Source organism: Myiozetetes cayanensis, unplaced genomic scaffold, assembly GCF_022539395.1.
Source record: "Myiozetetes cayanensis isolate MyiCay16 unplaced genomic scaffold, myiCay2020 scf4, whole genome shotgun sequence".
Lineage (NCBI taxonomy): Eukaryota > Metazoa > Chordata > Aves > Passeriformes > Tyrannidae > Myiozetetes > Myiozetetes cayanensis.
Window position 1 is genome coordinate 1,477,970 of NW_026087631.1, and position 26,536 is coordinate 1,504,505.

General features: G+C 41.9%; 1 protein-coding gene across 1 annotated transcript in view; it reads left to right on the forward strand.

Moving 5' to 3' along the window:
- Positions 1–26,536, forward strand: part of LRRC2 (leucine rich repeat containing 2) — a 54,321-nt gene that overhangs the window by 13,235 nt on the left and 14,550 nt on the right. Inside the window, exons 3-4 of the mRNA XM_050329163.1 lie at positions 7,579–7,735; positions 19,346–19,482. Coding sequence (XP_050185120.1) covers positions 7,579–7,735; positions 19,346–19,482 — 294 coding nt within the window. The remainder of the gene's footprint in view (positions 1–7,578; positions 7,736–19,345; positions 19,483–26,536) is intronic.

The following is a 26,536-nucleotide window of genomic DNA, read 5'->3' on the forward strand; positions in this document are numbered from 1 at the left end:
CCCCTTTCCTCTCATCAATGAAGCAGTAATATATCCTCTGGATAGCTGATAGCTAAATCTGAGCAGATTACCGGTATGACTTACAGATTTAATTTTGAGAACAGGGCTTGCTTCTGGGCTATACCAGTTCTTTTTCTGGATGCTGCGAGGCTAAGTCTCAGAGGGGTAATCCCCAGCACAGGGATTTTTCAAGATCAAAGCAAGTGGCTTTAGCACATTCTTCCCACGGGTCTCAGTGTGAGAGTGCCCAGGCTGGTAAAAAAATGCAAATGGTAGAGGGTAAAAATGTAGACACACTAGGAAGAAGCTGCTGCTTCACACTCCATATCCACATAGCATAGCAGTGCATCCGTCCCACTGTTCTACACTGTTGACTAGAAGGTTATAAGAGGGTTTTGTAAACACTCCATGATGGAATCATGGGATTGTTCGGGCTGGAAAAGACCTTGTAAGTTTGCTGAGACCAATCATAAACCTAGCAGCTGAGGGATGCACCCAGTGCCTCTGGCAGTGCTTCAGCCACGTGGCTAGCTGGCACCTGCAGAACACGGTCTCTTTATCTCTGAGGATAAGAGATTGGGGTAGCTTGGACAAAGATTTTCAAAATAATCTGGAAAATGCACGTTTGAAAATAATATCAGACCTCCTTCTGAGAACATTTGTGAGGAAGAAAATCAGAGCAAATCACATGTTTTAAATTACTAATAGGAGCTCCTTGCTTCAGGACCTCTTGCCAATTTTTTTCCCTCCTCTCAAATTGTCATTGAGATGGTAATGTATTTTCATTATGTGGAGACCCATTGTTCCTTGTACTTGTAATGTAATTATCTTAACATACCTGAGGAAAGATAAACCTCTTTAGGAGTAACAAAATAGTGGGGGAAAAAGGGTAATAATTTCATGATTATTAGTCCTAAACACTTTCTGGTAAGCATTTCAGTTTTAAGTGTATGGATATGTTAGTGATTATAGGCCTCCTTAGATATATGTATTTACGTGAAGAGGATGAATAGTGAGTGATTTCTGAATTAAAAGCCCAGGAATTATGGCACAGTGTTCTAGGAGGCAAGGGAACAGTTCAGTTTGGACTTTTAACAGGGTTACAGTGGAAGGGAGATCAGTGAAAAGAGAGTGGAAAGAAGATACAAGTATAAATCAGGTTGTCTTAGAAAAAAGAAGAACAGTCTTGAACAGGATACAGCTAGCACTGGGCCTGTCTTGTGAGTGATGAGTATGGAAATTAAAATCATTTTGATGCCAGGAAAGCAGAAGGAGAACATGTTAGATTGCAGCAGTGAACTACACACTGCAATGCTCTGTGCAGTTCACACAAGTTCAAAGCCCACACAACAAATATTAGGCCAGACAAATGGGCACAGAGTAGTAGCTAAAGAGACTGGGGCTTAATTTTACAGTATGTGAATTCTGAGGAATTGTATTCTGTTTGTGCAGATCCATATTTCGTTATAGATCAGCAGCACTGTAAGCAGAATTAGTATCAACTCTTTGTGCTTGAAGAACAGGTACTCATCAAGTCCCTCTGAATCTGAAGGTCCTTCTGTAACCTGGGTACTGGTTTCCCCATACCTGTCTGTGTGGCTGGTGGGCAGTGGTTGATAACTTTGTCTTACCTTTGTCTCTCAGAGCTCCATCAGGATGGGGCTGTGTGACAACATCCTGAAGGTTCAGGGGTCCTTGCTTCCCTTTCACCTATCAGACAAATATTTATGACTCAAGCATCGACCTCCCTGGGTGATGCATTTCTGACAGCTGGGAGCAGTAATGAATTAACAGTTAGGAAAGAAAAGGGCATGTAACAGCAAATGGGCTAGCCTTACAATCACAGAGTCTCAATCTGATGTTTGAATGCTATCAGTGAATGAAAGTGAACGAAATCAGACAGGCTCTTCTTTTCTTTGTCTCTTTTTATAAAAAGTGGTCGGAGCCCAGTTGTATTGCCCCAGTAGTGAGTCCTAAATCCTCTATTTGCAAAACACTTGTGTCTTGACAGCACAAGAATGGTGTAATGTGCCACATGTAATTTGTGTTCCCAAGGTATGTTTCAGAAAAAAAAAAAAATTATTATCTGAGAGTTTTCCAGACAAACCCACTGTGAAAAACAACTGTATAAGGACTATGGACCTTTGAATTGTGTGTTTGGAAGCAGATGCCTGGGAAAGAATGAAGCAGAGTTGATGAAACATGTAATTGAGAACCTTTGTACACATAAACATGTATCTACTCAATTAAATTAGTTCTTCAGAGAAACAGCACTGCTACTAGAACTAGAAACTGAGGCAAAATAATGCCATGAATATTCATATGAACTTTTAAATGAAATCACTTTAACTCTGTTTTTCCCCTCTGAGTGTTTACTTTCTGCTACTAACTAATGAATGTTTATTCTCTAGTGAATCAGTGAATTTTAAATGCTTTTCAGAAAATATTCAGGATAAACAAATTTTTTTAATGTGTGATATCAGTATTGGCAGAGGAAAGCTGATGATGCTCCTCCAATGCAGAGGAGGACTGTTCTTGGCCAGGCTACATTACCAAAGTAGAAGGTCTGGATGCATACCCACTTTAAAAAAATTTTAATGTCAAATGTACAAAAGTAAATGAGTGATGGTAAAAGTCTTTACTCGTAAGCCATGATCTTCTGGTACACCATTTCCTCACAGAAAAAGGCAGCAAATTGCTACATTTGTGTTTATTCTCCCAGTTTTGTTGTCTAGCACAGAATGTATTTTCACAGAGAACAAAGAATTTCCATTTGTTATTCCTGACTGTTTGTGACAGTGATGCATTTATTTCCTAGGATGGGTCAAGTAGGATTGCTGCATTGAATGGACAGAGAAAATCTCTCTTGTGCTTATGTATCCAGAGATTCCTCCCTCCTGCCCCCCAAGTATAAAATTCCTGACCCAGTCAGGACCACCTTTGTTGCCAAAAGTGATCCTGAGCCATGCTAAATTTCATAGAATCATGGAATCAATTATCCTGCTTTATGGATGTGTCCATGACAAAGCCACCCCGTGTGGCTCCCTTGGGACTGTGGCATCCCACACTTACGGGGAAGGAAACACCTGAGATTTGTAAATGTTTGTGGTTGAAAGAACTATAAAAATCAGAGGGTCCACAAAAGCTCACAAAGCTCTATTAGTAAATTACTGTCACTGTCTGATGTTAAAGTCCTCTGCCCAAATTAAGGTGCAAATGAGACCAAATGCCAGTTCAACAATACAAACTTTATTTTGTAGCATAAGTGTATAGGGAAAAGAGAGAAAGGGGGCAGAGAGAGAGAGAAGGAGAGTACAAACAGAAGATAGAAATGATTGGACAGGTGTTTTAGGCCTATGCTGCAAATATTATTAACCCTTTCCTTACACCACCCCATGACTTAAAACCTTGATCAGTGGTTTGAGAACTCAACCTTTGACAACTATCAAAAACAAGGACAATTGTCTTCATCCTCATTCATGCACATAGTGAACAGAGGGAGAAAAGAGGGATGAAGCAGAAGAGATAACGTGAGAAATCATATATCAAAAAAGGCCATTCCAATCCTTAAGAGAAGAAAACCAATCAACAACTTCATTCCAATTTATATTGGAATGAAAGAGCCCCACCCTGGGAGTCCTAGTGGCTGGAGCATAGTCATCAGCCAGGAGCTGGAGATCCAGCCTTCAAACCATTCATGGATTGGAACAATTCTGCAGTTTCATCAGTTATTCTTATATATATATATAGATATATATATATATCCCCAGAGCTTGTTCTTTGCCATGGCATGTTGTTACCAACAATCCCTGCTTATTACAGACAATTCTTGCCTGTTACTACTAACAATCCTTTTTTGGCCCCACAGCCATTTGGATATCAGTGTTTGAGACGTATAAATTAGTCCCTTATCTTCTGGGATTCTAGGGATGCTGCACAGGCTCAGGGCCAGCTGCCATCCCCGGGGACCTGCCTGGCACTGGCGTCAGGACACCACTGCTCTGGCAGTGCCACAGAATGCCCTGTGCAGGGTCCTGAGCCCCCTCCTGAAGAGGGAGAGTCATTGCACAGGGACAGCTACAGGTGAGGGCTTGCACTGTAAATGCTCAACCAGCTGCCTGTCCCATGCCAGCAAGTTGTCCTCCCAGCAAGTGGCATTTGTGAGACAATCCACTTCCCTAACTTCCCTCTTCATATCTTCTCCAGCTTGGTAAAAATCCTTCTTCCACTGACTCCATGCCTGTGCCCAAGTAAAACACCAGTGAGTTCAAGTTGTCAAGAGAAGTGTTCCTGGACTGCCCCTGGCAGATCCAGTTCCTTGGCCGTGGGTGTGAGTGCTTGAGGGTCTGAGTACTCTGCCCATGCCTCATGTGGCAGAACCACACTCTGTCCCAGCACCCCAGTACTGGTCTGTGTTTTCTTCTTCTGGGGCCAGCTCTGTGAGGCTGTAGAGGCCCCAGAGTTCTTCTTCCTCAGACCACTGCCTGCTGAGGGCAGGAGAAAGTGATGCCTTGGCTGCCTCTTGTGCCTTAGCAGCAAGAGGCACGTGATACTCCTCTTCCTCAGGAGCTCCAGCCAGGGCAGTGCTGCTGGCTGGGTGTCCGTGGGACCTGCTGGGGCAGGGGATATGCTGTGCAAGTTGCCATCTGCCTCTGCTGCTGCCTTTCTGCCCACACTGCTGGGACAGCTGGGCCTCTCCTGGCAAGCAGTGTGGGAGACCTGCGAGAGCGCTGGGTGCCAGGGATGGACCCCCAGTTCTCCTGCGACAGCGCTGTGCTCTTGTCCTCTCTACGGAATACAGGCTGCTCTCTGTTTTCTTCCTCTTGGGAGAGCCCTGTCATCTTTCCTCTTGGCCAAGGTCCTTGCCTCAGTCTCAGGATTGCCCCCTCTGCCTCTCCCGCTTGGTACACGCTGAGGGCAACAGGGGGACTTGGTGCCAGTGCCAGTGCCCTGCCAGGGAGCTGGGACAGTGCTGGTGCCCTGCTGGGGAACTGCAGCAGACAGCTCCTGGAGGAAGCTTCAGACCTCACTAGAGATGTGGGAAATTTGGATCCAAACCGCGACGGATGAAACTGCAGAGCTGGAAAACAAACAGAATTTAAACTTCTCAGAACTTTGATCACAGTTTTAGTTCAGGCCGAACGTCTAGCAGGCAAATTCTCTCCTAATTAGGAATAGTACAATCAGCAATTGTTGTAGGCTCGCTATTTATTCCCTTTTAAGACTTTCTTTTCCTCTCCCAAAAATCAAACAAGTTTGGGGCTATTGTTTTGCTGTTAAAGGCAAAAGACTGGCTATCCTCCAAGTGTCAGTCTTCATGAAGCAATTTATCAGCAGGCTGCCAGCTTTAGCGTGGCAGCAGAAGATTACAAAAGAACACAAGGGAATCAGAGAGTAAAGCAAACCCAAAGCTTGTGCAAATTCCAGCTCCCGTCCCTATCTATTTGTAAATGAAGCAAAATATCACATCAATTTATGTTTTAGCAACACAAATATAAATGTATTGCAAAATGGAGAACGTTGAAAAACCACGTAATAGCCAAGTATTTTCACGCTTGCGTTTGCAAGTTGTAAACATGGCCACATGATATAAAGAAATAATCTCAGGAAAGAAAAGTAAGTTGGCAATTGGTAGAAGAAAGGAACCTCTTTCCATTGTTTTGAAATTGTGTCTGAATGTACTTGGTTGCTGCAAAGGATATCTTAAACTACCCTTAATGCTGACATAAAGGTTTTTAAAAAATGTTTTAGGAGGAACAGAGTGGAAAATAGTGTCTGTTAATGCAAACATCCCTTTCCCTCCAGTAGGATTATTCTACTTTCTCTCTAAATCAGGGTTTTTCCCTACACTGACATCTATGACACTCCAACTAAATGCTCTTCCCTATGTATTGAATTTTCCATTCCTTACAGGTGGGAAAGACAATACTAATTGAATTTGCAGGTGGTATCATTTTATTTTGCTGAAGAAAGATGTGCAGCAACGAAAGAGGTGAAATGGAAACTGACTCGAGAAAGTTGGAGAGATTTCTCATTACCAGTCCTGGGGCATTTCAGGCATTTTACTTTTTTAATTGCCATAAACTGTCAAATATAGAAGATGGATGACAATGCAATATGCACCTAGTGGGAAAATGAAGCAAGACGTGAGATGATTCATATCAAGTATAGAAGGGCAGGTAGCAAGACAGAACTACATTAACATAGGCTAAGGGTCTGCATGTGTAAATTTGGAAAGAGCTGAAATGAGAGGCAGCAACCACCAAACAAAACTATTCCTAGTTCAGAAGTTCAGCATTAATAAAGAAGAAGAAAAAAAACCACAATTAAAATGTATCACTCTTGTTAATGTTTTGGGGGATCTATGAAATCTAGAAGACAAGAAAAAGCAGGCAATATCCTTTGTATAAAACTCAGCAATTCCTAATGTGTCATATTCTTCATGCACAGGAAACAAGTCTGGAAGTCATAAAGGAATCAAAGGCTGAAACTCTCCCATTCTTCTTACGGAGCATAGTTAATGGTAGAACCTCTTCCAGAATATTTGTTGCAGATGTTGCCAGTGCACAGTGTTTTAAAACCCAGGACAGACTGGTAAATCATGTGATGCTTCAGAAAGTGGAGTGTAAAATGATCTGACCTTCAGCTTTGGGAGTTGATTTTTGTCTTTTTCAAGTTCAAGGAGTTTGGCGACATAATTCAAACAAATGCATGCACGTCTGAAGTGAATACCAATTAACTAAAGCAATTTTGTGAACACTAAAGGCTTTATGAGTTTTGGTTTCAGCTATACATTGAAGATTTTTTGACAAATAGAATAGTCTGAAAATTACTCAGAAGCATATTTTTCCTGTGTATTTGGAAAACATTGGAATTCTGAAAGCAAAGCGTGACTAAATCAAGAATTACTTGCAATTGTGGACTGACTCAAAAATCAAGTATTTCTATTCTTCCTAAAGAAATCTAGTAAAATTTTTTTGAACCTTGCTGTAACAACTTAAGAAGTTAAGTAACTTTTTTTCAGAAAAAAGGCTTTTAGAAGGTGGTATGTGTGTATCCTGTCTTGAGATGGTTCTGTTCCATCTTGCCAAACAAATTTGAAACATTGGCAGGTATTCAGAGCATAATCACACCTTTCTTTTTTTTTTTTTTCTTTTATGCTGACAAACCCTATTTAAATATTCTCTATACGCTCTCTCTTCTGTTCTGTGTTACATTTTACTACATCTTGATGTGTGAATTAAAGCACTGAAATGTGTTTTAAAAAAAAATCCTCCATCTGGAAAAAGGAGATAATGTGTGAGACACCAAACAGGTTGAGTGCTTTGGATAGGTTTCTGTTTCAGAGCAAATGATTGCATTAGAAGTTAGAAAATGAATACGTGGTGAAGACAGCTGCAGCGCTCTTCAAACGCAGACAGCTCCTGTGAGGCTTTGGCAAACCGCTATTCTACTCAAGATAATTAAGGCAAAGTGTTGAGGTTTGGCTGTGGCATTTCCCCCCCTGTATTTAGGAACATGGGAGAGCAGAAGTCGAACTTCACGGTTTCTGTTTTTCTGTTTTTATTTCACTTACAGGAACTCCCAGATTCTCTGAGAGAACAAACCTATCTGAAAGAATGGCACGTGAACAATACATTGATACAAACCATTCCAGCCTACATTGCATTATTTCAAGATCTGAGAGTACTGGAATTGTCAAAAAATCAAATCAATGATCTCCCAGTGGAGATTGGTAAGTCAGTTCAAGATATTCAGATATTTATAGTCATGCCATTTAAGTCTATTGCAGGGAAATGAGTATCAATGGATTTTCATATTAATTTGCTGGTATTTGTCTTCCTTGTTTACAGTGAACAGTCCCCTCTACATCTTTGTGGCTCTCTGGCTTTAATTATCCTTGCCAAATTGTATGCAAAACCATGCATGTAGCATGGCTCAAACATGGGAAAAAGTTAAGATGTGTTTGTTATCTGACTCTGAGGCTTGCATTTGAGTAGATGGAAAATTGCTCCTGAGAACAATTGGCATTTCATGTTCCTTACAGGTTAAGAAAAATAGAAGTATTACAGAATTGTAAGCCTCAAACAAGATGAATTGAAACATAAGATTGTGGTAAAACAGAATCAAAAATACAATCTTGCACAAAATCTGTCTTCTGAATCTTTTAAAGACTTCAGTAATCATCTTCATTTAATAAAGTAGTATGTCATAGAGTCATCAAATCATAGAATAATTTGGATTGGAAGGGACTTCAAAGATCATCTAGTCCCAACCCCTCTGTGATAGGCAGGGACACCTTCCACTGTTCCAGGTTACTCAAAGCCCCATCCAACCTGGCCTTGAGCACTTTCAGAGATGAAGCATCCACAGCTTCTCTGGGCAACCTGTGCCAGGGCCTCACCACCCTCACAGTGAAGGATTTCTTCGTAGTGTCTAACCTAAATCTACCCAACACGACATGAGGGGTTTTAGAGAAACAATTTCTTTCTGCCTCCATGCTTTGGCCTTTGTTGTTTTAGGCCGCGTACAAGGATTGCAATGTTTGGCTCTCCTGCGATTTTGGATCTTACAATATAAAAGCTTGTTTGACAGATTGCGTTGATATTGAGGGGGATTTACTGCCCTTACAAGGAAAAAAGTTGCTGTAACTGGTGGTGTCTTTGGGAATTGAGGAAACTGGGTCCACCATGATTTCACCATTGTTGAGCCCATGGACCAAGTGTACTCATACCTCAGCTTTCCAGAAGTCCTAAGCCTTCCCCATGAATGGCATTCCTTGTGCACACTAAGAGGTAACAACTTAAAGGCTAAACCCTCCACCTCCCTAGGTCTAACTACAAAAAACCAAGAAGAGAGAGCATCCTGAAACACAGAAATCAGTTCTAAAACTTTCTGCTTTTTCTCTACTCTATCAGAGTAACACTCATGCTTTCAATTTATTTACTCACACTATATTTCATAAAGAAAATTTTACACAGACATTGAGATATATTTTATAGTTTCAACCTGGCATCTAAAGACACTAACAGATCATAAACAAGACACAAGCAGGAGATAATGGACATAAAATGAACGCTGTTTTGTCAGCACTTTGACTGAGGAACTTGAACAGGCCAGTGAATTTAATGGACAAACACCTTGTAAGACGTGGTTTGAAAGAAAGGGGACATAATATGGAAGGAAGGGGAGAGGATATAGCCTCCTTCCATTAAACAGAAGGTTTTAAGGGATTGTTGTTTAACAGTTGAGGCAGGTAGAGGCAGACAGTTTTTTCTTTCTTCTTGAAATATTATGCACTCTTAATGAAAGTGATCCCCCCCAAAAAAATTATTATTAATCCTATTAAAATCTGTTTCCACAATAAAGGCACAAACACAGATCACAGAACCATAGAATTAAGATTGCAAAAGACCTCTAAGATCAAGTCCAACCATTAACCTAGCTCCACCATGTCCTAAACCATGTCCCTTAATGCCAAGTTTCTTTTTTTAAAATTTCAAGGGATGGTAATTCCACCAGTTTCCTGGGCAGCCTGTTCCAACACCTGACCAACCTTTCAGTGAAGAATTTTGTTCTAGTATCAAATCTAGACCTCCTCTTGTACAACTTGAGGTCATTTCCTCTCGCCCTGTCACTTGTTATCCACAAGAAGAGATAAAACCTCACCTTGGTACAACCTTTTTTCACGTGGTTGTACAGACCAATAAAGCTTCCCCTCAGCTGCCTTTTCTCCAGGCTAAACAACCCCAGCTCTCTCAGCTGTTCCCCACAAGACTTGTGCTTCAGGCCCTTCACCAGTTCTGTTGCACTTCTCTGGACATGCCCCAGCATCTCGATGTCCTTCTTGTCATGAGGGGCTGTCGTGGCTCAGGAATGATATTCCCCAATATTCCTCACCATTTTTGGTACAGGCCAGGATGCCACTGGCCTTCTAGGCTACCTGGGCACACTGCTGGCTCATGTTCAGCACCCCCAGGCCCCTCTCTGCCAGGCAGCTTTCTGGCCAACCTTCCCCAAGCCTGTAGCACTGCTTGGGGCTGTTGTGACCCCAGGGCAGGACCTGGTTCTTGGTGTAGCTGAACCCTGTGCAGTTAACCTCATTGAGCCATTGGTTCATAACAAATGCAAACCCAAATTCCTCTGAACATCCTTCCTGCCCTCCAGTGGATCAATACTCCCACCCAACTTAGTGTCATCTGCAAACTGACTAAGGGGACACTCTTGATCCAGAACAACACTAAAAATTTTAAACAGGGCTGTCCCCAACACTGGGCCCTGGGGAACTCCACTGGTGACTGGGGGCAAAGCAGATTGTTCTAGTATAACCAACTCACTGTAGAGAGTAAGGTAGAGGCCATATCAGACCTTTCTTGAGAAACAAAGAAGTAGTTTCACTTTCTAGTTAAACCTTCTAGTTTCTAGTAGCAATCGCTGATCTTTCAATTGTGTAAAAATGATATGTTTTCTGCTTCTCAGCAGCTTTTATGTTACTCCCATTCACTCACTTTCACTCCAACATGCTTGTCCTACTAGCTTATACCCAAAGTGTTGCTTTCTTCTTTTCAATGTTTCTGTTCCTTTTTTTTTTTTTTTTTTTCCACGTAAATGTTTGCCTGGAAGAGCTGGAGAATGTAAGAAAACTGTTTTGCTGTAGCCACCCCCCCTCAGTCACAGTAATGTGTCACTCACCATCACACCCTTCTTACCTGTGAACTCATGCTCAGAATTTTATTTTTTGAGATTCATTAAATCTAAACACTCATCTGCAGAAACACAGGTTTGAACATTAGACACTGCATAACCAAATTAGCAAATTTTCTAAGCTGTAGGTGTTACTTACACAAGAGCTCTACATCACAGCAGTAATTCTGGCCTATGCAGACAAAGACACATAATCACTGATGTACTTTAAAACAAAATAATACAAAAAAACCACTCCAGGGACTGTGCAAGTGAACTGTTCAGCACTTGTTTTGCCAAATCTTACTAATGGTTTTCAGTCCTACTGAATGTCAGTGTTGATGGATCACCTGCTAGTAATGCAGTGACACTGCCCTTGCTGTTGATGGCATAAATTACAGAGAAGTTTAGTCTCATTTTGTGTGATGCTCTATTTGTTGATGCGTAAGGGGGTATTCTTGCAAATGGTCATACTTTTATTTCGTGTACTGTATGTGCATACAGAGGCAGGCACTGGAAATGTAAATTATTTTCATAAGACCATATTATGAAAGGTCTTGGGATATTTTTTAAGTTTTTGGGTACTGCTTCAGAATGAAACCTTTCATACTTCAGTCAACTTAGCTACTAAATTAGCAGAAGGAAAATAATCAGTGTGGGTTTGATTTGGGAGCTCTACCTAGGAATGGAGTGAAGACTGGGTGCTAAATCAGAAGATAAGGTAAGGTGTGTGGAAAGGTTAAGGTGTTCATCATTTTGCTTTCTGTTTACAAAACAGCAGCAAGCAGATAAATATCACAGACAAAATGTACTTGAGAGTAATGACAGATGGTTGATGCTGGCCGTGACACCCATCTTGTTGATTCTTTAATCTTCAGGCAGAATTGAAGCCAAATTTAGGTCAGCAAAACATCCAGAGGAGCCATGGTGAGCCACGTTAGGGCTACTTCTGATTCTCACAAGAGGGCTGTAAAGGCATGAAAAAAACAGGAGGTGATACGAATATTTTCAGTGCAAAAAAAGTGTTGTTGGAACAGCAGTGTCTGGACTAAAATGCCTGCAGGAACTGAACTTCATGTCCCTATTTTAGTAGGTTTAGAAGATGGTGCTCCACTCTGAATCAGAGAGAAGAAAGACTCAAATCCATTCTCAGATATTTCAAATCACACTTTTAGTTATAGTCATCTAGGTACTTGAACAGATCAAATTTGTACCAGAAGACATATGAGAACACTATTGATTTGATTCTTATTGAGTAATACTCAATATTTTAATGGGAAGCATGTAAAAAAAAAAGAAAAAAAAGGAGAAAACTGCAGAATGGAGCTGTCTGCCTTAGAGTGGTCAGGTCTGGTTTGCCCAGGAATAACAGAAAAATTCATGAACAGCGTTCTAGCTGGGAGATTTTATTTGTCTTCTTTGTGAGACTGCAGTTCTGTCTCTGACTACATGGCTGCAGTGCAGTTCCTGTGTATAAATTAGTGACAGGGTATTAGTAATTGCCAACAGAATGTATTCTCATGTTCACACAGGAAGTAGTGAACTGCATTTTCATGTGATCCCAAAGCTTTTGTGCTGGAATGGGATTGTAAGGCTGTATCAGGACTTTTTGTCACACAAATTTTTCATGAATGATCTTAAAGAGCTGTTAATAAAATATCTGTACCTCATTATGTTCTCTCACATTTTTGGTTTGCCAGACATTTAAGATTAAAAATAACTGTGCTTCTGAGACACATTTTAATAAGAAATCACAGAGATTTTTTTGTTTCCTCTCTACCTCACAGCATAAAATATCATTTGCGCATATCATTAATCCAATTTTCTAGAACTCAAAAGGGAAAACTATTAGTAATAGAGTTTTAAATGATTTCTAGACACCTAAAATAGCTTTTTTCATTAATAGGATTCCCAATGTTCAAATGTGTAAGTTTCAGAGAAGAAAATACATAATCTTGGTGTAAATGCAGTCTAGTTCTGAGGAATTGCAAACCTTTGTTATTCATTCAGTATTGAATGTCCCTTGTCCAATAGCTCAGTCTTGCATACAACTGAGGAAAATTTTGTTTATATCCCCCATTTGAAGAGGGAGTATTAGACACTGGTGTTGTAAGTTGACCGTTTTAATGTGGACTTTTTTGACTCAGTCTTCAAAGGCAACCTCTCCTATCGTGTCTCAAGTGGATGGAACTCAAGGCAGGGACTGGGGGAGCACAGTCCCTCCCACTCTGAGTAAAGATCTGGTTCATGACCACCTGAGCCACCCAAAAATAGGTACATCTGTGGAACCTGAAGAGGTGCACCCCTGAGTCCCGAGGGAACTGGCTGATGTAGCCCCCAAGCCACTCCCCAGGATGTTCAAGAAGTCACAGCAGTCAGGTGAAGTGCCAGCTGACTGAAGAAGGGAAAAATTACACTGATTTATAAACAAAGTGGAAAAGGGGACCCTGGGATTTGCTGACATGTCAGCCTCACCTCTGTGCCTGGGAATGTCATGGAACAGATCCTTCTGGAAGCTGTACTGAGGCACAGAGAGGTGATCTGAGATAGACTTGGCTTCACCAAGTGCTGCCTGACACCTCAGTGCCCTTGCAGACTGAAGTGACTGCACCAGGGGACTCGGGAGGGGCTGCTCATGTCATCTGCATGGGCTTCCCTAAGGCCTTTGCCGTGGTCCATCACAACACCCTTCTGCTGATGTGGAGGGACAAGGATTGGACGGCTGGAGTGTTCAGGGGATGAGGAATTGGCTGGGTGGTCTCATCCAGACTGTGCTGGTCGACAGCTGAGTGTCTGAATGGACCCCAGGGAGCAGTGGTGTCCCCCAGGGGTCCGTCCTGGGACCAGTGTCACTCAGTGTCTTCTCCACGGTGGTGCAGAGGGTGGGATCAGGTGCACACTCAGCCAAGCTGCAGGTGACTCCAGGCTGAGTGGTGCAGTCGAGCTGTCTGAGTGAGGCAGTGCCATCCAGAGAAACTGCACAAGCTTGAGAACTTGGCCCATGTGAACCTTATGAGGTTTAACAGGACCAAGTGCAGGGGGCTGTACCTGGGACTGGGGCAATCCTGGGCATCAGTGCAGCCTGGGGGATGATCAGACCCGGAGCAGCCCTGCTGACCTGGGGGTGCTGGTGGATGAGAGGCTGGATATGAACCAGCAATGTTCACTTGCAGACCAGAAGGACAGTGTCACCCTGGGCTGCATCAAGAGCATCACGGGCAGCAGGTCCCTCTGCTGTTGTGAGCATTCCACCTGGAATGCCGTGCCCAGCACTGGGGCCCCAAGAGTTAGAAAGGCACTGACCTGTTGGAGAGTCCAGAGGGGGAGACAGGAGGATAGTTAGAGGGATGGAGCACCTCTCCTGAGAGAAATGGGATTGCTCAGCCTGTAGCAAAGAAGGCTCTTTGGGTGACCTCACTGTGGCCTTCCAGTACCTGAAGGGGGCCTATAAGAAAGCTGGGGGGGAGCTTTTTACAGGAGTGTGTAGTAACAAGACAAATGGCTGTAGACCTAAACAAGGTAGATTTAGGTCAAATATTAACTAGAAGTTCTTCACTCTGAGTGTGATGAGGCCCTGGCACAGGTTGCCCAGAGAAGCTGTGACTGCCCCATCCCTGGAAGTGTCCGGGGCCAGGTTGGATGGGGCTTGGAGCAACCTGGGATAGTGAGAGGTGTTCTTGCCCATGGCAGGGGGGTTGGAATTAGAAGATCTTTAAAGTCCTCTCCAGCCCAAACCATTCCATAATTCACTGATTCTGTGATTGAAGCTCAATATAAAAATTTTTCCAGTGTTTTGCTCCAGTTTAAACAGGTGTATCTGCACTTGCATTGAATGTGGTCCTCAGGCAATCCCTATTTTTATTCTGACACCTTGTTAGGATTGCTAATGTAGGCTTTTGTAAAAGGTGAAGTTGTATCACCATTATTACTATGCTGCATTGCCTATATGAAATTACTGAGTTTAATTACTAGTTTAGCTTTTTAAAATAAATTAAAACTTTAGTTTGTGAATAAATGCAATTGTAGGCAACAACTATGGAACTGCAGCTCCCATTAAAAAAAAAACAAAAAACAACCTTAACAACCTTAATATGCCAGGGAAGCCATGGATTTCATTGCAGCCTTTACTGCCTTTCCATGGAAAACACAGAGATGTTAGCTGTTTAACTCCCAAATTTGCATATTTTATAGAAATGAAAATTCAGTGCCATTAAGCCATAGTTAACAACAGTATTGTAGTAGCAGTGATTTTACTATTGCTACTTTTAACTGGGAAATTGTGCTTGAATGTTATCTGAGTGTGCATGTAGCAGGTGGGGGAGTCAAATCCTGCTCTACATTTGTGCAGTCCTGGAGGGGTGTCACCTCCTCTGTCCCCACCTAAAGCCACCTCAACTGCTGTATTACATGCTCATCAAGCCTGGTGGTGACTGGGCAGCACACCAAAGACAGTGGAGAACTTCTACACTAAGAAGAATACAAATAAGACCCTAAATACAGATTTCAGGGTAGTGATAGTACCTTACCACCCTTATCCCCCCTCCTCCCACTGACAGTGTCTATGATGATAGAAGAGTACTTTGGGATTCGTTGCTCCCCAGTTTTTCACCCCTTCAGTCATGAAACTGGATTTGAGGATCTTTAATTTTCATGAATGTTGTCTTTTACATTTTTACTCTTTGACAAAACTAACCTAGCAGACAGGTCTATGGGAAAAGGAGAGTAGTGTTCTTACTCCTTTTGCCTGAGAAATGAACAGATCTCAGTCTGTAACCTGGATAACCATTCTGGCAGCCTAATTCTACCCCTGTGCAGATTGTGGCTGGTAAGAATTTTAAACAGCTATTTAGAGGAAGGAGTAATTGCAGATGTGGTGCAGAATGGAAACTAGGTTGAAAAAAAAATGTGTAAAGGAAAAGCAAGTTGTTCCCAACTCATTTTGGTTTATATCTTTTGAGATGATTGAGCTTCAAGTAGTAGATCTCGTCCATCTGGTATCCCATAAAGACTTTGATATGGAGAACTATGGAAAATGAATGTTTGTATCTAAGAAAATGGACTTTAAGGAAACAATTGTAAAAATGAGGAAAAGATTAGTTAAACCAGAGGCAACAAGGCACTTGTTTGGAAAGGAAAGGTCATGGTCATGAGGAAGATAATTTTTGGGGTTTCTCAAGGAGCAGTCTTGACTTTATTCCTTAATTATTTTGCAAAACTGGACTACTGAAATATTTTGCTGACACAGTTTGGCTGTTGTTGTCACTGCAAAACAGGTAGAAATATGGAAGGCCTGATAAGCAGGTAGGCTTCCAGAAAAATTGGGAGATAAAATTCACAATTGCAGAGTTCAAAGTCATGTGTTCAGGAGATTTTGTGCAGCAAGTCAGAGATCATTAAATGCAAAATAACTGATGAAATTAAATTCCAAAATCTAACAGTCAGAGGAGGACTATCCAGTAATTTTAGGTGTTTTTAGGGTTTTGCCCACCTCTAGCTGACTCACTGGGGCAGCAGAGTGAGAAACAGAAGATGACCTTTATGCTGTGTAAGGCTGTTAATTTATTACCATTGCTTGGTCACAAATCCAAAACATAGCAAAATGTACAAGCTGCTATGAGAAACACTAACTCCATTCCAGATGGAAACAGTACAGCATCCCAGTGCTAAAAGAAAAAACTTTCCAGCGCTAGAGAAAAAAATAGATCCTTTTTCTCATTCCAGTGGGATTTCGTCTCCTTCAACAAGGGATTAATTGATTGAGGAAATAAATTCAGGTTCTCTGATTGTCTATTTTATTTTAAGGTGTTTCTGTTTCAGTGATTATTTTGTTGCAATGAGGTGATAAATTGATGTTTATAACACTTAGCATGTGATATAATGCCTTCACCTACATCATGATAACAAACCTGGTGAGGCTTCCTCATGGGTAGGCTATACTTCTATTATTTATGTGTTTAAAAATAGAGAAATAAGGTAGTTCACAACTGACACCACTAAGTTAGGTTTATTAGTCTCTTGCACCAGCTCCAATGACCCTTGTCATACAATAATGTGCTGGTAAAATAATGCTCTTACAGAAAATTTTGCTCCTACTATTTTAACTAAAACAGCAGTTTACAGTGAATAGGAAAGACAAGGTTACCTTCCTAAAAGGACAGCCAAATTTTTGAAATGCACCTCAGATTCTGTTTTTGGCAGAGCTAAAACGGGGAGGAAGCTGGGTGGAAGAGTCCATATTTTTCTCTATTGTAACCTGTAGATATTAAAATGACTGACTTTTCATAATATATGCCTTGTCTGTCACATGTGGGAGGACTTGTGTGGTCCAGCCACCATTCGAAAACAATGCTGTGTCCTAGGGAAACTATGGGGTTTATATAAAATGCTGTGTGATGGCTCGTTTTGGCCTGTGTGCCTCTGCCCCTGACAGCTGCCATTTCTCAGGTTAAAATACGGGGTTTTCAATTCTCTGTGTTTCTACTCTATCTTTTTCCATGGAAGCACCCTCTAGCATCTGGTAAGGATTGCCACACACTGAGAAAGGGGCTATAAACCCACTTTTGCTTTGGAAGGGGTTTAACTAAGCATTAGTGTCTTAAGGATAATCTCATTATTACGATATTGGCTTGAGGACTTGTGCTGTAGAGAGATCTCTCCAGTGTCATCAAAATGCCCTGAAACACCAGAATTCTTTTTAAGAACTTGATTATAAATAGAGGACTGATTGTTGTGGTTTAGGAATGGTATTCCCTAGTTCAGTGCCCCCACCAAGACTCTCTGAACCATGTGCCGCTCTATCTTGCTCCTCAGCTTTCCCCTTCCCTTCCCCACAGGGGGCTGGAGGGGAGAACTGAAGGCACAAAAGGCAAAGAGAGAAAAACAATTTACTGGAAACATCAATGAGATAAGAAAACAAACAGCAACAGCAACAATACTAATGACAGTAAAAGAAAATAGATGATTTACTTGCAAAAAGACTCCAATAATAGGCAGTATTGGATGTCTCTCTCTGCTATGTTTACTCTACCAGATGAGCAGCCCTTCTCCCTGGAAGAGATTGCCTTTCCCTCACCCCCAACAAGGATGTGAATTGGTACAGAATGGCCTTTGGGACTGGCCTTGTTCCCTCCTGGCCACTGCAAAAATTAGCTGATATCCTCACAGCGGGGGATGCCACTGAGGCCAACCTTGACAGGCTGGAGAGATGGATTCATGGGAGTCAGCAAGGACAAGTGCAAAATCCTGAACATGGGCTAGGACAATTTCCAATGTCAGTGCAGACTGGAGGATGAGGGGATTGAGAGCAGCCCCACAGAGAAGGACTAGAGGATACTGCTGGGTGGGAAACTGGGCATGAGCTGGCAAAGTGCATTTGCAGTCCAGAAAGCCAACAGTACCCTGAGCCACATCAACAGAATGTTAAAGGGAGGGATTTTCTCCCTGTCCTCCACACTTATGAGTCTCCACCTGGAATATTTTATCCAGTTCTGGGGTCTCCAGTACAAGAAAGAGGGGCTTCAGTGGAGGGCCGTGAGATTAGTCAGAGGTTTGGAACACTTCTCCTGTGAAGAACAACTGAGAGAGTTGGGATTTTTTTTTCACCTTATTGTCACCTTTCAATAGATAAAGCAGCTTTTGGAGAAAGGTGGAGGGAGACTTTCTACCAGGACCTGAGTGGCAGGACAAGGAACAATCATTTTAGACTGAAAAACAGTAGATGTAGATGGGACATAGGAAGTTTTTCATGATGAAGGTGGTGAAACACTGGAACAGTATGCCCAGAGAAATTGTGGATGACTCATCACGGGAGGTGTTCAAGGTTGGGTTGAATGGGGTTTTGGGCTAGATGACCTTTGCAGGGTCCTTCCAACTGAAACTGTTCTGTGATTCTGCAAATTCTGTGATCATCCATGTAATAAAGCAACAGGTCTTTCCATAGAATGTTATCCCTTTGTTATGTATTTAATTATTCCTTTGCTAACACATCAGCAGTTTGATACATTCAAATTCCTTCCCCTTTGATATATCACAATATAACTTCCATTTTCTTCAGGATAATACAGTTTGAATTTTAGTGATGTTTCTAAACCTATTTGTACTGAAGATTATGTAATGCTATAATCTGAAGAAACAAGTACTTTGTGACTAAATGTAGCCCGGAATGTTATCATGGCCTTAAAATTAGGCCAACAGGGATGATACATTGCAATAAGGAGAATAATGAAATAAATGCACTCTTCCATTACTTTTTATGATCAAGAGTATGCAACGCTGGGTAGCAGTGACAGAATTCTTCATGTAGAAAGTTTAGCAGGACTGATTGTTCCTAATGAACAGGCAATATAAAACTTGCTAAGATGCTTTTCAGTTAGCAGGCAAAACCAAAAGCCAACTTCCCTATTTTCAACCGAGGTTAATAGGCATCTCATTAATGGAAGAATCAAGATCTTTGCAAGACTTTGCTGCCTCCTTTCAAGCTCTCTCAAAAGCCATTGATGATTAAGGGGCTCTATTGCCACCCACAAAGTTAGAGATCACTGCAGAAATATTTATTAATCTTACTCATCGCCACAATAATGAGTTTTTTCTTTGCTAAACTGAGAATGCCTTTTTTTTTTTTTTTTTTTTTAATGCACTGATTTGAATTATCTTACCCTCACAGGCTGCTTAAAAAACCTCAAAGTGCTCAATGTGAGTTTCAATAATTTGAAGTCAGTCCCTCCTGAACTGGGTGATTGTGAGAGTCTAGAAAAACTGGATTTGTCTGGAAATATGGAAATAACAGATCTCCCATTTGAAGTAAGATAACACTCAATTTTTTTTTTTAATTTTATCTGGCTTTCAAGGTATTTTATTACAGTCTTAAAATCTTTCCTTGACAGATTAAATCACATTCTTTTCACTTTCTAGCAATAATGATTTAGTAGTAGTATCACTGAAAATGCCTTAGCAGCTGTTAAATGGGACCAAGCTACTTTGTTTTGGTTTTCAAGGGACTAAACTTTGCTTGTATGTGTTCTGATATATGAAGGAGGACATGATCCTCAAAAGGATTTGGCTAGTGGCTGCTTATCCTTCTGACAATCTGCTGTTCAATGAGATTGAAAGCCACTAAAACTGAGTGTAGGTTACTGGGTAATGGTTCGCTTTAAACCTGTGGAAAAAAATTGGGTCTGTGCAAATGGCTTTATCTAACAGCAAACACTGGAAGCAACATCATGTTAGCACGATATAAAAGGTCACGAAGGAGAACCTTGGGATTATCTATTGTGTTTCCATGTTTCTCTGGAGGCTGGAACTCGATTTGTATTTGCAGTTATCTGGGTGGTAAGCTACACAGGCTCTTCTGACTTAGTTTGTAGAATTACTTTTCCAGAATCAACGTGGCAAGGGCAGCTTTGGAAGCTGAACATGCAATTTAAAGGAACACTTGTCAAATGATTTAAAGCGCTGCAAAGTGTTTGGCCTTCGGTGTACTCAACATGGCTCATGCTATTTGGAACAATTGCATCAGCATCCTTGCTAACATAACGGGTGTCTGGTGTTTGAATCTCAGATGGACTAATGGCTACAGTAATTGGCAGGTAACTCTTTAATGAATTAAAATATTGAATTGGCCTGAGCTGTATAAAGAGGCAAAACAGAAAGTGGTGGGCACCCACACAGCTGCTCACTCCATTCCGCTGAGCTACATGATACTGGGACAAAACAGGTCAAGAAAGCTCATGGTTTGAGATGAAATACAGTGAGATTGTTTGCCATTGACTTTTGTGGGCAAAACAGATTATACTATGGGAAGATTAATGTATGTCAGTATGTATTTGAGTAGTGAGAAACAAATACACTAAAACATCCTCTTTCATCCCCTTTCTCCCACGGGATTCCTGTACCATTCTTGAGCGGTGCAGGGAGGCAGGGGAAGTTGCAGCCAGCACACAGTGGTTGCTAGCTGCTCCTCCTTCCTCCTCTCACTTTTGCCATTCCCCGGTGTGGCTTCTCCCAGGGCTGCACTTTTTTTCAGGAATATCCATCTGCAGCAGTGTGGGTCTGTAGTGTGGAGAGTTACTCAACCGTGGAGCATCTCCTCCTCCTCTTGCTCTGACTTCCTATTCCCTCTGTTCTTTCTCACTCTTTTTATTCTCCCCTTTCTCTGGTGTGTTTTTCCCCTTTCTTCTACTAATATTTAGAGTAACATCACACAGTGGGCTGAGGAGCTTGGCTGTGTCCTGTGCTGTGTCTGTTGGGACCACCTGGAATAGTTTGTGTCCAGTCTGGGGCAGCCCCTGGTCTCTTCCCACAGAGACCACCCTGCACTCCCTGTGCTTCCAGCACCCTGCCTTGAACAACAAATACAAGTATTTATGACCCCAAGTTAGAATAGATGATTCATTACCTAATGAAATTGTTGTTAACCTCCATTAATCCCACGAAATGTTCATAAGGGCTGGCCATCAGTCTCTTGTGAGGTGTTAGTAATGGGAACAGGAGATTTTAAGTGAGCAAGTATGTGCAAGATCTGTTTTGGCAGGAAAGCGAATTCCCTTTACAATATTAGGAAAAAACCAGAACTTGGCAACTGGTATAAAAAGTAACATAAATAGTTGATAAAAGCGTTTCCTGTTTATCATCTGTTATGAAGTTAAATTTTTATTTGACTTTCAAATCCTTAAAAGTTTCTTCTGTGAAGATTAAAGAAGTGTATGAGAGCAACATCAGTATTCTCCAGTGTAAAACTTACTCAAAAGAAATAAAGTTCTGTTTAATATCTTTATTGATGATTTAGATGAGGGGACTGAGTCCACCATCAGCAAATTTGCAGCTGACACCAAGCTGGGGGTGTGTTGATCTACTGGAAGGCAGGAGGGCTCTGCAGAGGGACCTGGACAAGCTGGATCCATGGGCTGATTCCAAGGGGATGAGGCTCAACCAGGCCAAGTGCTGGGTCCTGCCCTTTGGCCACAACAACCCCGGCAGCCCCAGGGCTGGGGACAGAGTGGCTGGAGAGCAGCCAGGCAGGAAGGGAGCTGGGAGTGTGGAGGGACAGGAGCTGAACAGGAGCCAGAGTGTGCCCAGGGGGACAAGAGGGCCGAGGGCTCCTGGCCTGCCTCAGGATCAGTGGCAGCAGGAGCAGGGCAGGGATTCTGTCCCTGTGAGGCCACCCTGGAGTGCTGTGTCCAGCTCTGGCCCCTCAGGGCAGGAAGGACATGGAGGGGCTGGAGCAGGGGCAGAGAAGAGCAGCGAGGCTGGGGAAGGGACTGGAGCACAAGTGCTGTGAGGAGAGGCTGAGGGAGCTGGGGATGTTGAGCCTGGAGAGGAGGAGGCTCAGGGGAGACCTCAGCACTCTCTGCAACTCCCTGAGGGGAGTGGGGAGCCAGGTGGGGGTTTGGTCTCCTCTCCCAGGAACCAGCAGCAGGACAAGAGGCCTCGGTCTCAGTTGTACCAGGGGAGGTTGAGGTTGGATATGAGGAAGAAATTCTTTCCAGGGAGGGTAATCAGGCACTGGAATGGGCTGCCCAGGGAGGGGGTGGATTCTCCATCCCTGTAGGTGTTTAAGAACAGACTGGATGTGGCATCAGTGCCATGGGCTGGGAACCACGGGGTTGGATCAAGGGTTACACTTGATGATCTCAGAGGTCCTTTCCCACTTGTCTGATTCTCTGATTCTATGAAAGACAAACTGCAGTCCAGCCAGAATTATCTAAGTCTAATTCTGCCGTGGTTTTTTTTTACCTAGAATAATGGCCAGACAGACATATATGATAACATATATGAAAATTAATTCAAAGATATATGAAAATGAATTCAAACATGCATGTTAACCTAACTGTGCATATAAGTCTTTCCAGGTCTGAGTAATAAGAAACCACCAAGAAACCATGAATTCAAAACACGTCTTAATTCCATCAACAATTTTTGACACACCCATAAAGGATTATGAAATCATCAGAGCTCTGAAATTGAATTACATCTCATTAATCAGTTTCCCTGTTCCTTTTCAATCTATTTTCTTTATGACAGTTGCAAAAAATAGAGATGTCTCGAAGCCCTTATTTTTTTTGATTATTCAGTGTTTTGTTTTCTTAGGAAAAGATTTTAGGTGGTTTAAGGTTTTTTTGTTTTTTTTTTTTTTAATATAAACACAAAATATTACGTGATGAGCTAATTTAGGGGGAGATATTTTAATGAGATCATGTAAAACAAGACTGTAGTTGCTACTTGGAAATGGTAGAGGGTGAACATGGGCTATTGCACAAACCTGTGCAGTGCCACCAAATACCCATTTAGAACTGAAGTTCCTAATGGTGAAGACAGATACCATATAGGTATATAATTTTTTTCTGGCATATGGGTTGCTTCTGAGCCCAGATTTTTCAGTCAGCTACATAAGAAAATCACAGGCTGTTATGATGTCTGTTAAGTCTGTGAATTTGTTTTATAAATAAGGGAAACTTCAGGAAAGACAAGATGCTAAACACCTCTATCTTGTGGTGCTTTTCAGGTAACTGCAGTTGTTAAGGAGGTTTCCAGCATGTAAACATTAGAAAAGGCAACCTGCATGACATTACACTTGTACATCCAGTTTCCAGTAGATGCTTCTAGACCTCAGTAACCTCGTTTAGCAGAGGTACACTGTGAAGCTTAGGGCACAATCCTCCCTGATAGGACACATAGCTCATAAGATTCTTCTTAGATGGAGATGCATTTGCTCTTCTGGCTAAGATGCTCCTGAGGGTCATGCCTTGCATGTCATCCAGTTCACCTCCTAGCACTGTGATTGTACTGAATACCACATATCAGTAGCTGCATAGAGAAGGGGGTTGATGGATAGATTTATTTGCATACTTCTTGTATGTTTTGTGTGTGAATTTAAGAATTAGTATGATGCTGGTGTCTGTATTTTAGCTGTTGGACCGAGTTCCTGCTGCTGTGTTCGTGCATGTTATGCAATAAATTTGCTTTTCCAGGAATAAAAGCTGTATTATAAATAATGTATTTTCTGATACAGGTATGTAGAAATACTGCTCTGACCTTACTTTTAGGTGTGCTTTCTTTAGAAAGTAGTACTTTCTACACTTATTTACTGAATCATCCAATTAAATTTTCCTGTGCATGATATTTCAAAGAGTCATTTTTGCTGTGGTTTTGTTTTTCTGCCAACAATGTTGCTGCAGCCAAGAGTATCTATAGATGTCACCCAAAGGAACTTGAATGAGAAGAGAGGGAAGATGAAGAAGTTTTCATTTCTTCTGTCTGTTCCATCTGGTGTGGCACGTGCTGTCAGTCACAGGACACACAAGCCATTCCACACTACCAGCAACAAGACAGAAATGCTTAGAGGTTCTGATACAGAAAATAAATTAAAAAGGGCTTTTTTTCAAAGTTATTCTTCTTTGAACAGTGTTCAGTACCACATCTGAGCGGTTCCAGTGAGTGACCTGAATGTTTTCTGTGTCATCTGTGAGATCTGGGTAGTGCACGGTGAAGGAATTAGAGGCTGTTACAGCATATGAATACTTTGTCAGTCAACCTGTATATGTATGTATACTTGCATTTTCCTGTCAGTCTTATCTAAACTGATCTTTGAAGTTCAGAGAAAAGAGAAGGTTATACTTTTTGGCTATTTTAGCCCACACTGTTTCCAAAAGATTGAATTAAATCTTGTTTTGTATTTCTGATGCATAGAAAGTTTCAGCTAAGCCCTGATACAAGCAAGCACAGACTTGGGGACCCTTTGAAATCATAGAATCACAGAATAGTTTGGGTTGGAAATGATCTGTAAAGATCATGTAGACCAATTATATGATCCAATATTTGGACCCAACCATGTACCTGTTTTTGGGTGGCTCAGGTGGTCATGAACTAGATCTTTACTCAGAGTGGGAGGAACTTTTCTCCCCCATTCCCTGCCTTGAGTTCTATTTACTTGAGAGGTGTGGGAAGAGAGGTCACCGTTGAAGAGTGAGGTAATAAAGTTGTTGAGTGCCTCAGCTTCTTCTCACCTGTTGTTACCAATTTGCCAGCCTTGCTCATCAGCGGGGTACCCTCTTTCATTGACCTTCCTTTTCTGGGTGACACACCTGTAGAAGCCTTTCTTGTCATTCTTTTCATCCCTTGCCAAGTTCAGCTGCAGCTTCACCTTGGCCTTCCTCACAACACCTCACCTCACCTCACCTCACCTCACCTCACCTCACCTCACCTCACCTCACCTCACCTCACCTCACCTCACCTCACCTCACTAAACAACTGTACTGTGTCCCTACACTCTTCCCAGGTTACCTGTCCTTGCTTCCACTGCCTGCGCATTTGCTTCTTTCCCTTTAGTTTGACAGCAGTTCTTTACTCAGTCATGTCCTTACTCAAAGACAATTCCTTTGCCCTTGAGGTCAGTTTCCCATTGAGGTCTTCGGTAATTCCTTGAAGAGCTGAAAATTTTCTGTCCAAAAGTTCAGGATCCTGGCTTTACTTTTCAGCTGACCCTTATCCCCCAGGGCTGTGAATTCCAGTGTGATGGCTGCAGGTTGCCTCTAATCTTTATGTCACCAATTAGCTTTCTCACACTGAAGGACAACAGGTCCAGGAATGCATCCTCTCTGGAAAGGCTTTCTAGGGTCACAGGAGTTTATAGATGGTGCTTTTCCTCTGCTTTGTTTACCTGAAATACATAACTATAAATAGTTGTCTCTTAAATCTTTCAATAATGCTGGCAGGTGTGATCCTAAAAAAAAAAGCTGGTGTGATTAGAGGTTCATTAAGCACTAACATTAGTCTGGTATGGTTTTCAAACACAGCAGTATCTAGAATAGACATAAATAACTTTTTATACATTATTAAAATTTCAACAGATATTTTAAAACTGAGGTTTAACAGCTGGAAATTTTCAGGTCTCTTTTGCTCTGTTTCTGTTTGTCTGTCCAGTCCTATTCATCAAAGCAAAACATTTAGCAGGAAGAACAGAGGCACAGACTCTATGTAGGTGTAGGGAGACTTCAAATAAATTCCCCTGGGCATTTTCTGGTAACTTCTTGTCATTGTGATCCATGACAAGACCTCCCAAAGGCAGGACAGGAGCAGTCTCTACAAATGCAAAATATCAGATTGTTTTACCAGTGCATCATTCTTCAAATCTGTAAAATTCCAAACTTGTTTCTTTCTTTACTTTTTTTTTTTTTTTTTTTAATATGTGAGACAATTATAAAATGAAAGATACAATCAGGGGTATGTACATTTTCGTATGACATTAATTTCCCAACAGTTTCACTATCCAGCCAGGCACTGGAAGAACTCACCCTTAGCTCCTCCCTGTCATATTCAAAGGTGCCATAAGGAACCTGTAAAAATCTTTACTTCTGTAACATTGTTTTGTAAGTTGCAAAGGAGTCACGTATCAGATTGTTAAAAAGGGAATTTTATTTGTGGGCATTTCTTGGGACCCTGAAGCAGAGAGAAGTGGTGTAATAAGGGACTTAACGTGGTACTGGGAAACCAACAGCATTAAGCCAACCTCTGGTGAAAATTTTTACTTTAAATCACTGGGAAAAGTCCAGCTGACTTTAATTGGACCAACACTTCTGTGCACACATTTCTCAGTCTCAGAAATGGGTTTCCAATTGCTTGGCTTGGTTTCGCCTCCGTTAGGCAGGATTTCATCTTGCCCTTCCTTGCTCAGGGCTTGCACCCGCTCTGCATGTGCTTAGCGCTTACGGTGAGCTGCTCTCCCATGCAGCCAGCCAAAGTGTCAATCCATGCAAAGCAGCAGCTGCTTCGTGGAACTGGCATGAGACAGAATGCCAAGCTTTAGCAGGAGGGGTGTGAAACCCAAGAGAGCAGGTGCAAAGGTGTTAGGTGTCAGAGG